At 36.4% G+C, this 13,232-nt stretch overlaps 1 protein-coding gene and 1 pseudogene across 2 annotated transcripts; both read right to left on the bottom strand.

The window, feature by feature from the left end:
• Positions 1–3,208: 3,208 nt before the first annotated feature.
• LOC149247031 (uncharacterized) lies at positions 3,209–11,842 on the bottom strand. Of its 2 annotated transcripts, none has more exons than XM_089458104.1 (4): positions 11,594–11,842; positions 4,192–5,936; positions 3,967–4,108; positions 3,209–3,869 (listed from the first exon to the last, which is right to left on the bottom strand). In XM_089458104.1, the coding sequence occupies exons 2-4, from the start codon at positions 5,903–5,905 to the stop codon at positions 3,389–3,391; spliced, it is 2,337 nt and encodes a 778-aa protein (XP_089314230.1). In that variant the 5' UTR covers positions 5,906–5,936; positions 11,594–11,842; the 3' UTR covers positions 3,209–3,388. The 2 variants fall into 2 exon arrangements, with proteins under 2 accessions (XP_089314230.1, XP_089314229.1); XM_089458103.1 differs by lacking the exon at positions 11,594–11,842 and adding an exon at positions 7,024–7,159.
• LOC149247032 (large ribosomal subunit protein uL11m pseudogene) lies at positions 10,673–11,587 on the bottom strand (annotated as a pseudogene).
• Positions 11,843–13,232: the final 1,390 nt, after the last annotated feature.

Genomic DNA, 13,232 nt, shown 5'->3' with positions numbered 1-13,232 from the left:
TAGCATGACAGACTCACGATATTCCCTTAAATTAATAGAGTGCCTACAATATAAAATAATGGTAGATTCAATTAATCTCCTATGCGAACCTTTCTCTCGATATGTCAACCCTCTAAAATGCAATGGATTTGAATATATGTCATGATTAGTACACTCCTCAAAATGAGATTCTTGAGTGGTTAACCCCTTAAAATTTGGTCAGGGTAAGAAAACGCAAAATAGTGAATGTTTATAAAGTTTATGAGAAACTTTAGCAACACTCCAAGGCAAATAACAAGGTTTTTTATGCTTTCAACAACAAATTATTTCCTTTTTATTCGAATATAAAATGACGCTATCAAGTTTGATGGCTCGATGGGCTCCTACGAGGGTGATGAAGAAGTTATTTCTTGACCATTTCATTTGGAATCTACTTATTTCAAGTCCCAGGAACATTTTAGTCAACGTTTAGTCAACGTGTAATTGACCATGTTACCTCTTGGGTCTAATTAAGATGGCTTCCAGCCACGTGAGGCTGAGTAGGTTGAGTTATATGTACACTCACCACTTTTGAGGGCATTTTTGCCCGAAGTGATAAGTTTGTAAAATACCCTAGCCTACCTTAATAGGGAACATGATATATACACATACACTAGATATAGTCATTCTATTGGCGGGAGGAATACAACACTACAAACAATTAAAAAATAATAGATTGATGTCTTTGCTTATCTGGTTGATTCTAGTCTGGACTATGTTTATCTATGATATTTGTTTGGAAGAGCCAAGGATACGAAGGTGATGATTTTGTAAAATGCTCTAGTCTACCTTAATAGGCAATAGGCAATAGGAAAAATGATATGGACACACATATATAATTAACGTATTAGTAGGAGCACTGAAATATTCCAAAAAAATAAAAAATAAAATGGTAGAACATCTTGGCGTTCAAATTAAAGTGGTGCTCAGATAGATGTCACAAATGCAAGTAAGTCAGGTGAGTCGCTCAAGCATTCGCTCAAGCATTAACCACGCCAAAAAAAAATTCCAACCTAAAATAAGCTTTGTGACAAGCCACATGAAGGTCATCTTTTAAAGATAGCAATTCCCATGAAACCACCAAAATACTTCAATGTTTTGGTTTCTAGCTAAGAAAGGTTCAAGTAAGTTAAAACCAGGGATTTGGAAGGGTATTCAAATTTTGTAGGCAGTCCTGAAAAGTCAATTTTCAATTTCAGAAAAAAAGCAAGATACAAACCACAGTGGGCTTTGTTCTAAAGACAAGAAATAGAAAAATAACTCGTCGATATTACAGAGTAAGGTACAATTATTGCAATAATTTCAACTTGCTAAATAGGAAGGCTGAAGTAATCTTATCCTTGTCCTAACACTCTCCAAGCATACTGTTGACAACGACCTCAGATACGCAACCTTGTGGGATTTCCTCCTTTTCAAAGAATATCGGGATGGAGGGCCGCTCGACTGCCAGCAACGACACTGTCTGGTAACCTCGAAAGCCTCAACTAGATTTGACCCTATGACCAATGGCCTCTCCATTGGAAAAATGACTTGGGTGGATTATCCAATCAACTGAACTACCCTTAATGCTAGTTATGCAACTATTGCCTACACAGAAAATATCACTAGTTTGTGGTAGCTTTGATCCTATGAAGAAAAAAAAATGAATTGGATCTCGTCATTATACTAGATTTACATTATAATAAGAAAATCCCTTATACTTGATCTGTCTTTGATGATATAGGAATGTAACTTCACCAAAAGTACTCAAGGATTCATGCATATTTAATAGTTCATTTAAAGTCACAAGACCATTGTTTCCAGAAGACGGCATTGAAATGGAACTTTGTACCAACTTCCAAGTACATTCCATCAAAATGAATATCACATATCGATCATTGAATGGGCCATAATTTCACAATCAGAGCAAGTGAAAAACACTGGGATTGGACTGGAAGACTTAAAAACATTGTTTTTATGTTCAAATATTCAAGCTAGCTGAAGATGACAGCCAAAAATTCTGACAAACTGTAGACACGAACTCAAGCAACTACTGAATTAGAAGATCGATGGAGACACTTTCCCACCTATGTATTGCAGTTATACAAAAGGTACCCACAACCGAGCAAGTTATCATAAATATCTTCCAAGTATTGATGCAACCCCAACAATGCATCAATAAAAACAAAAGAATATGGCAAGAATTAGTTAGTTAGTCCCTCCATCAGGAATTCACAACTTAATCAGATATAAGGTGTTACACCCACTTTGGATTGTGAAAAGATACTGTCAAGTACATACACGGTACCAAGTTGTGACAAGTGGAACGGATACAAAATAACACTCATACGAATTGGTTTCCTTTAGTTTCGTTGACTGAAGAACAAGGCCAGCACAAGAACTATCACAACAAAGCTAAAGAGCATTTACTGTAGCATAAACCTTTTCCCAAACCATATAGAAGAGCAAGTGCGAATGCTCGATATAGCTAAACATGACAATAATGCTAGAGACACCAAACAAGAAATAAATCCAGATTACAAAAAGGGCACAATAGAAAGGTATTTCTTCATTTAAGTGAGGTTCAACAGTTGAAGAAGCCTATGTTGAATGACAAACTTGACCACAGTGAAGCTCAACAGTTGACGATAATACTTAAGGCAGACTAGGACTCTGAAAGTATTAAGCACATACTAAAAATGGCACTTTTCTCCAAGCAATAGTTTCAGTATACATTTTGAAACTTCCATCTTCACAATCGGTTTCTATTGACATGATACACTTCTTGTTAGAGTTCCAGATGTCACTTCCAACATAGACCACAAAAAACCTATTCAATATACACCTCGAGAAGAAGATAACCTCAATATTCACTAGAACAGTTATTAACTATGTACACCTCAATATTCACTAGACCAGTTATTAACTGTTCTTTTTTCACACTAAAATATAGAAAAAGCAAAGAAAGTCATATCTCTAGAATAGTAGAAGGTATTCCATTTCTTTTACACAATGGTATTTGGCAATGTGGAAAAAGTCGAAGTCGGGATTAATTCGGCAAGGGTCCAAAAGTTGAAAAACTCAGCAAAGTCGGGAGTTTTTTGAAAAAGTCGGCAAAATTAAAAAAAAAAAAACACAAAATTATTCTTTTTTTTTTATTTTTTTTAACATCTAGAGTATCCACAACATCAAATAAATGCATTTCCACATAAACATGTAAAGAAAGCTAATATATAATATGTATATGAAGTCTAGTGCTACATCACATATCAAAATAGTGAATCAACTCCTAAATTTTGAGTTCTGTCTGAGTCTCAACTCTCAAGAGTCAAAATATCAACAAAAAATATAATAAATGTATATCATGAGTCATCTAAAAGTCATCAAGTAATCAGTCACTGAGATCCTCTTCCCCTTTTACGGAATAGGGAATGGCTTTGCCTTTTCCTCTAGAGGAAGAAGGCCCTGCCCCTGGGGATACAAAATCAAATGGACTTAGTCGTCCTCTAGAAGCCAATGGAAGAGGTGGCCTCTGTCCTATGCTACTGCTGTTGCTGCCCATCCTAGATGGTGTCACCTCCTCCTCATCATCCTCATCTAGCTCTGCTAGTGCCTCCTGACCCTGATGTTGCTCCTCGTCCTCTACCTCTGGCTCTCCCTCCCCTGCAAATGCAACATCCTCTAGATCCACACCTAACCAATCCGGGATCGAGTTCATGATCGGCCTCTCAGTCTCGACTCTCCATGAAGAGGTGGTATCAATATTGTCCAATGAGATGGCTTCCACATCAATAGGTTTCTGAAGCTGTCTCACCCACAATCGAAGATTGTAGTAGAAGTAGACCATGTCATTGAGGCGTTGGGACTCCAATCTGTATTAGGGTCATATATTGTAAATTAGTACCTAGAAAATTTAAATATTAAAATTAATCAAATGAATTCAAAAAATTTACTTTGAAATCTTTTTACCTGTTGCGCCTTTTGCTGTGTATTTTGTCAAATACACTCCAGTTGCGCTCACACCCAGAGGAACTGCATGTTTGGCTGAGCACTCGAATGGCAAGCTTTTGGAGATGGGGTACTCTGGCACCATAGCTTGTCCACCAAGCATCTACAAGTTAAAAGAAAAATGAGAAACATAAAAAAAAACATTGAAATTCTAAACTTGAAAGTTTGAAACAAACTGAAGCTTACCTGGCATTTTGGTCGTCCTATTCTTAATAGCCATGTTAAAACCAAATGTGCCACCTCCCATCCTATAGACCTCCATTTCTTTAGAAATCTCTTCACGTTCTTGCTCAGATGACACCATCCTCTCGACACAAGTGAAGAATCCATCCATCACCTCGGCATCAAATCTGAAACCACAGGCGTAAGAAAATGCAGGGTTGAGGTAGATACCTGCAGCATGAATGGGGCGATGGAGGGTATTGTTCCATCGCTGATCAATCACTCTCCATATGACCTGTTGTTTCTCTAACCCCTTGTCTCCCTTATCTGCATAATAAGCACGAATGGCTTCTTTGGCCCTATCCATGGCCTCATACAAGTAGCCCATTGCAGGCTTGTCTCCATCAACCAACCGAAGAACCCTTACCAAAGGTTCTGAAATGGCACACACCTCCTCTACTCCTGCCCAAAAGCTCTGATCATATGAAACTAGTCTGCATATGCCCTCTCCCTCTGGTTTGCGACTAATAGATAAAGAACGCCAATCCGCTGAGAGAAACATGCTCTTCACATCCCACATAGAATTCAACAGAGACTGAAGAGATATGAAAGTAGTGGCAAATCGTGTAATGGCAGGACGCACCAACTCTTTGTTGTTGGTGAATCTTCTCATCAAGCTAAGCACAGATGCATGATTATATATAAATTTTGTTATGCTCTTGGATGATTCAACAATATCCCTCACAATAGGAATCTTACCTATATCCTCCAACATCAAGTCAATGCAAAGCGCAGCACAAGGTGTCCAAAACAAGTTAGGATACCTCTCCATAAGCATCTTGCCAGCTGCAACATAATTTGCAGCGTTGTCCGTTACAACTTGGACAACATTGCTTGGGCCTACTTCCTGAATGAAGATGTCCAACAACTCACATAATGTACGTGCATCTTTAATGTGTGCAGATGCATCAACAGATTTCATAAACATTGTCCCCTTGGGACAACTAACCAAAAAGTTAAGAAGGGTCCTACCCTTCTGGTCAGTCCAACCATCTGACATGACTGTGCATCCAGTTTGTTCCCATGATGCCCTAAACTCCGCCAATCTAGCAGTGCAATCAGTCTTTTCATCTTGAAGAAGAGGCCCTCTCAATTCTGCAAAGGTGGGGGCTTTGTACCCCGGGCCAACGACAGCGACAGCATCAAACATACGCTGATAGAATGGGTTTGTCTTGGCAATGTTGAAAGGAACATCACTCCATAGAAGACACTTACTGACCAACCTGTCAGCTTCTGCCTTTTCCTTTTTTTTCATTGCTGATTTGATCCCAGGTTGTGAACCAGCTGTTGTTCTAGGAACAAAAAAAGATGAGATAGATGAGGGGCTGGGACCTATGGGTGAGGAAGGTGATGTTGCTGAAGAAGCACTGCCACTCTCAATTCCCCCCACTCTTGAGCCCCCTACAAGTTGGTTTTTTAGTGCTGCCCTGGTGTCCTTTCCGTCCTCTTTATCCATCAATGATTGAATGGCCCGTCGGATGATTTTTGGAGTTGTATTTGTGCAAAGTTCAACATTTTGCCCCGGAATTTGCCCCAAATGGAATTTTAATCTGTTGATACCTCCTGACATATGCTTGCCACACAACTTGCAAGTCAAATACATTCTATTGACCCCCCCAGTTTCGGGTGTAGTATCAGGTTCACCAAACTCCCACATAGCGTCCAAAATCCTTGGCATTTTGTTTTAAACTTTGAACTTGAATTTAAACCTAGGCACAAAAAAAAATTGAAACAAATTAAATTGCTTCAGCCTTCAAATCAGCAAAATATAATTTGTATTGCACTCAGAATTTAGAAACAAATTAGTAAATTTAAAATTTAAATTACAAATTTACAGTACATAGTAGCTATTTTGAAGTTACATGAACACTGCAGCTATCATCACATGAACACTGCCCTTATCAAGTCAATATACAGTGATTATAAGGTCACTGTTTTATCATTTATGATTATGTGACATGTCACTGTTTTATGATAAAACTTTTATCATTTATGATTATGAAATTAATAAATTATATGCTACAGCCCACAGATTTTTAGGCTCTGTGCAGTGTGACTGTGTACTGTGTAGATTCACTGGCAGTGAGTGTTGGTTTTGACTCTTGAGACTGCCCTTTTGACTATCCCTTTTGGACAGAGTTTTGGAGCAGCAAGGACATATATGTTTTATATATTATACATAATTATAACATAGGTGTCAATTACTTGTAGTCGATTGAGTTCAGTTCTATCATTTAGTGTGGAATTCCGAATTATTGTTACCACGACTGGTTTAGACTCATATAAGTTTCTGTCTGAGTTTGAAGGCGACAAACCACAATTGCGTAGATTATAAATTTATAATACATATTACTGTTTAAACTTTACATATTATACATAATACATATATTATAATCTAAATTTTATACATAATAGTAAATACATATTATACATATATGGATAATAACATATACCTTCAGTTTTGTATGATTCCAAACAAGGTCTGCAAAACTTATTAGGTTTTCTTCAGATAAGAGATTTGGAAGGCTTGATATGCCACAACTGTAATTTTTAGACCCACCGAACACTTAAGCATGGAACATTACAGTGGTCAGCCACATATATGTAGAATCCATATATGGATAATGGCTATGTTCCGCTGCCCGCATAGCCATATATATTATATATTATACATATTACATATATGATATTACAAATTTACAATGATACAATCCGCTGAAACTTGAAAGGTTTAAGAAATATTTAACAGCCTACAGGTATCTCGGATTAATTAGAAATCTGAAGACTGAAACATACCCTGCGGGCTCCTCTTAACGCAATGGCAAACGGAACGTCGGAAACCCTTGTATCTCGATCTTCCACAGCGCTGAATGCCAAAAAGCCAAAATACACAGCGAAAATGAAGCGAAATGAACCTTTGCGGCATTTTATCCACGCGTTCAGAAGTGAAATGAACCTTTGCGGCATTTTATCCACGCGTTCAGAAGGAAGGCCGACTTTTTGGATCGACTCAATAAAATCGCGATTTTTTCGTTTACGAAAAAGTCGCCAAAAGTCGCACGATTTAATCGTTTTGCCTTAAAAAATCGAGATTTTAGGAATAAATCGCATCGCCAAAAGTCGCACGATTTAATCGTTTTGCCTTAAAAAATCGAGATTTTAGGAATAAATCGCAATTTTTTCGGGGCTTTTCCCACACTATTTAGAAACCTCCAAAAGAAGAGGAATGCATAATCTACTTTGTCCTGTAACATGCATGCAAATAGAAGATGTAGGAAGGCATATGCTAGTGAAAGACATAACCTAAGCTTCCCTTGGATATAAATTTTCATGTGTGAAAAATGAACAGTGAAAAAACTTATGTTGTCGAGTCGTTACACTATAACCAAGGCATATCCAGAACTGTTGCAATTATCTTCCTAAAAGAGATGCTTCATTTAAATAGGTATGACTGTTACTGGTATCTAAGCCAAATGCATCTCAGCATTTCTTCTCATATCAACTCATTGAGGCAAACAGGACACACACGTGGGTTTATCCTAGAGCCATCACCTTTTATATGATTTTTCCATCGTGGGTTTTAAAAACGTTTAAATACTCTAATTAGTAATTTCTAGTAGCCATGTTCGGTGCATGCTGCACATTATTTTTCATAGCTGCCAAATTTGCATTCCATGAGTTAAAGCTAGGATAGAATTAGTCTTAGTCAAAGAAGTCTATCTTATTTGATGGATTCAAGCTGAATTTAATTTACTCTGGTTTTTCCATTCCCTTAATAGAATGGCTTTGATCAGTAATGTGTTGAGTGAATTGCAAAAGGAAAGGCCTCTGAATCCTATCCATATTCTACTTATCTGCCTCTAAACAATATTGTTTGAGCAGCAATCCATGGCTGCATCCCCGCTGGTATAGAGGGATGCTCTGGCAGTTATGACTCTTAACATTGAAATATATGCTTTTTATTTTCTCTACCAGTTTAGATCCATGTTAACCCTAGATCTATTAATCACCAAAAAGCATCAAATCCATTAAAATGCAAACTTTTCCTAAAGTTTTTACACTGCCAAAAAAATTGCATTTTCAATAATTTGATGATTTTTTTAATAATAATACATCAACCTTATAATTATTAGTATGTTAAGTAACATCTTTGGCTGACCTCCTCTGAATCAGAAAAGGAATTTCCGAGTACAGAGTTTCCCAGTCTTCAAGTTGTCTTAGCTCATCCTCCCCAGGATGGCTGCACAAAAGTCAACAAAAAGAAAGGGAAAAAACAATGTGTTGTAGCTCCTACCTCTATGGGATAAAGGTCAGTTAGTATGTATGGGATTACAAGTTATCTGTTGTTGCCCTTAGTTTGATTCTTTTCACCGGAACCGAGGTTGATGGATACATCATTTCCGGTTGCCGGTCTCTTGCTTCTCCTGATTGTACTATATTTTTTACTTAATAGAATTAGTCTTTACCGAGAAAAAAAAAAAAACATCTTTGGCTGACATATGCCACATCAATGTTACAAAAACACATGGAAAACATGTTGCCAATATTTATTATGAAGCACATCAATGTTTGTCTTCCCTGAGAAATACGAAATTGACTACAGGTACAACCTCGACCATAAATTTTATATAGAGAAGATCCACTCGAAGCCATTATGGCTACACTGCATTCTGAATCAAATGGAAAGGCGCAAGTGCAATCTGTAGAAGCTCTTTTGATTTTGGGAGGAAACCATATCTTGCTATAAACCTATTAGAAGCTTGGCTGCTTACAAAAGTTGGCTTTGAACATGATTTTATAGGTTCTTTAATGGAAAAATAGGAGTCTTTAGAAAATAATGTGAAGAGATAAATATGGTCATCACATATTAGTGTTATTTGATAACAAAAAGTTAATTCGTAAGTTATTTCTTCAATAGTTAATTGGATCTAGCTCAGATGATTGGGAGGAATATTGTTATCTTCCCGACTTGGTTTCAAACCTTGTAATTATTTAGCCTTAAGCCCCAAAGATTCTAGCATTTACCTAGAGTAACACCCCTAAAATGAGGGGAGATACTCAAGCATTTTCCCAAACAATGTAACCTGAGAAAACGTTTTTGAGTACATTCACACAAAAATGTCCCTTAGTTTAACATCAATTTCATTTTGAATAAATTGATGGGTTTTGATATTTATAAAAATGTTTGTTTTTGCAATAACTTTGTGCTATCGATCAACATAGAGTTATAAGTCGTTCTAGGTTGCACAACTGCATAATAAATAAAACTTTGAATTTTCAACATGCTTCCTCAATAGCCCAATTTAAATGAATCATTGATCAGCTGCATTTTTCTATTATAAATAGCTTAACTTTGTTGACTAATTTTTCTTTCTAGCATTTAAAATGGTGACTTGTTGATTGATTTCTCATTCAGAATGAAGAGAAAAAATTTGATGATTGGGGGAGAGAAATGATGAGTGTTCTATTGAGTAAAGGAAATACATCATTTTGAGGCCATGGATAGATCTTAATGGTCTGGGATGCCAGTGTTAGTAAAACCTTACCTAAATGCCTTATGACTGCCACATGGATGAGTGTTACACTTACATTATTGATGCACTAACCATAGGGAGTTGGTATAATATTCATGGTTATGGGTGCTTACAAAACTGGGTTTTCATATACCTATGAAGTGAAAGGGAAGCAAGTACCCTTTCTTCAAGATAGGAGTAAGGTTGTAAGCTTTAAACCAGCCGACAAAGAAAAATTTTGTTAAAGAATACATTTTACACATCCTGTGTCCATTAGTATGAACCGGTTTATAAACATAGTGTTGGATTAATGTCATAACACTTCTAGAAGTTGTTTTGATTCAGACAAAACATGTTGTATGTTGTCGTCTGCTTCGAATTTTGCACAAGAAATAGTTGGTCCTTTAACAAGACTCGAGTGTGCCAACATGGACTGAAGAAGAGGTTATTAGCATTGCAAACCCTCTTCTCAGATCAGTATGTCAATTTTAAATTTAGCAGAAATTGGCAATAAAACATATGATGTTCTAGAAGCTAAAAGACAGACAACACGGGAATCTACAACTTCTTGCCTCTATTGTCTTCATGTTTAGTTTATGTGTTTCAAAATGTTTTAATAGAAAGGTAAATACTAAATACAGGATTTATGTATGAAGTTACTGATTAAGATTTATACCACTAGATCTATAATTTAAGTTTATTGGTCTCATTAAATATGAATGAAATTCTAGCTACGATATAAATCCACTTTGCACACAAATGTGTATGCAATCAAAGTTTTACTCAATGTAGCTGCCTAAAATTGCATCACAATGGGGAACTGAAACGTTCTTAATAACAGTCACAGTGTTATTTGCTAAAATACAAATGTCCTCGATAACATATGCCACTTCAATAATCACTAAAAAAACATGTATTCAATGAGACAAACAGTCAAAACATCTGGATTCATCTATTAAGCCCTCTGAGTATCAGTTTTTGAGCTTTGGCAGGGGCATAACAATCACATTATCCCGCATCAAAAACCCAAAAATGGTATTGCAACTCCACCACTAATCTTGAAGTAACAAACTGAGGAATCAATTAACCTAACTCTTTCTTGACCTTAATCCCCATAGTCCTGGTTGTACTAATTATCGACTTGCAGATTGATTCCAGCGGCATATACTGACAATAAGGATCAAATTGTTTGACCTTTGCAATTTCATAGATGTGTTTGAGGCTTAGTGTGGCTACAACCTGGTGACCAGGCTTACCGCTGCCTGACTCAATTCCTGCATCCTTTTTCAAATACCATGTGACCGAGGGGATCTTGACTATGAATTGAAAGTCACTATCTTTGTAAGCAGTGAGGAGTACGGGGTGTCTCGGGCTTGTAGTGTTGACTACGGGCATTGAACTCTTTGTAGAATGTCACAAGGTTTGGGCGGTAGTGACCTGGCCGCAGGCCCAACAGGGGGCGCCATTCTGGCTTGCCCTGCCGGCACCATCATTCTGATGGGGTCCCCTCTTCAAAATCGCTTCCAATGTAGACATTATAAACTCTCAATTCGGCAGTGGTTTAGTATTAAATAGGTCGAAGTTTACCACTAGTCCAAGTTTGACTCTCATGAAATTCCTGTATAAGATTTACCTGACAATCCCCGAGCTAGTCGTCCCCTAGGGCCAAAAACTGGATGGCTTCTCGATAGCTTGGATCCCCCGTGGGGCCAAAAAAGGGATTATTTCTGTAAACAAAAACTAGAAACAAAGAGATGCAAACACTCTACAATCTATACTAAACTATTATTGATGTCCAGAGCAGATCACAAATGCAAAAGAAGTTATGAAAAATGGCATCAAGATCAACTCACTTGGTGGATGAAGCAGAGGATCCTCGTCCTGCAATGCCAATGGCAATCTCGTGGGATGTATTCTTTTATCACAGATGCTTTCCTATAACTGGTTGACTCTGCAAAGGCTGACTGAATTGAATAGCGTTTGGGGTTTTAGCATCACAAATACCATCATGGGTGCCAGTTTGGGGTTTTAGAGATAGAAGTAAGGATAGCGAGATATTGAGCACGGTTCATAATTCATGACATTACGATCTCATGTGGTGTGAGCTGATGCCTGCTTTCTCTCACATTTGAGATAAGTAAATTTACGTTTCAAATAATGGAATTTGGTGGGTTTTTTGGGGATTTTTTTTCGGGTCTTATTTTTCCCTCGATTTTTCTAGTGGTTTGGTTTTTTGAATTAGAACTACAAGGTCTAAACTTGTTTGCTAGAGTTGTTATTACGAGGGTTATATTGAGATATGAGCAACTTGAGCTTCTAATTTTACCAATCTTTTTTTATACATGTAGTTCATATTGTTTTTTATTTTGTCAAAAAGCTTTAACTTTTATTAAAATCAAACCATATTATAAATTTTTTATAATATTTTTCATAAATTTATATTAAATAATTTTTTTTAAACCATCTTTTTTCAACCTTTTTTATAAACAAAATCTTTATTTTTAATTGGTGGTAAATATTGATTTCGCAATTTTATATTTTTTAAATATGTTTATTTAGGAAAAAATATTAATTTAAAAATAATAATAAAATTAAAAAACTTCATAACTACACGTAGCATGGTACAGTGTATAGTCAAATCTTAAATAACCTCAAAACTGGATTTTCGGCTCCTGAGTTTCATATTTCATCAAAGTTGTATAGTGATTTAAATAGCCCCTCAAACTCAAATTTGATATTCAGTTTTTTATTAATGAAAAACGTTTATTGTTTTCGTCACACAATGGTTGGTTCAATGTGAGATGGTTAGTGAATTAAATTAAATCGATAATCCCCCTATCAAACCATTGAGTCAATTAATTAATGCATGAAGTACAATTTGAATTGATTTCTTCTTTGCAAATTTATGGTCGTTGGAATTTGTAATCATAGTGCACAAAGTAGCTCCACCACAAGTATGCTTAAGTATTTATTGATATCTAAGAATTCATTATCTATGTTTTCTATAAATTTAGCACAAAGAAGATTACAAGTGGGTTTTTTCTTGTATCTTTGTGTTCCAAGTGGGAGAATGGGTGCGTGCATTAAATCGGTGTTGTGTGTCTTTATGCGCAGTGTATTAGGTTAGGCATTAAATCTTTTCCTTACATTACATGTGAACTTGTGGAAATTATCAGGTACTTAGTCAATCTTTCGTAGGATTTTTTCTAGGGTCTCTATAACTTTGTATAATGGGTTTCAAGGGATCCATGTGACCTTACAACTTTCCGGTGATTATAAGATTAGATGTTTTTTCCACATGAAGTGATGGAGGGCATAACCCAACAAGGACCTTCCCAATCATTTCAAAGGTAATGCAAATTCAAAGAGGCCTTTTAGCTTTTCAACTCACACATTAAACTAGGAATATATAGAAAGGGACGACTATAAGAGTTATGCAGATTAGCATAGAGTGCATAAAGAGTTCCATGTTGGGGAACATGTTTACTTGAG

The sequence above is a fragment of the Pinus tabuliformis genome, chromosome 7 (assembly GCF_031772625.1).
Source record: "Pinus tabuliformis cultivar Carrire ecotype Pingquan chromosome 7, CPIR1, whole genome shotgun sequence".
Lineage (NCBI taxonomy): Eukaryota > Viridiplantae > Streptophyta > Pinopsida > Pinales > Pinaceae > Pinus > Pinus tabuliformis.
Note: the sequence above shows the minus strand (reverse complement) of the source record. Positions and strands in the feature narration are given on the sequence as shown.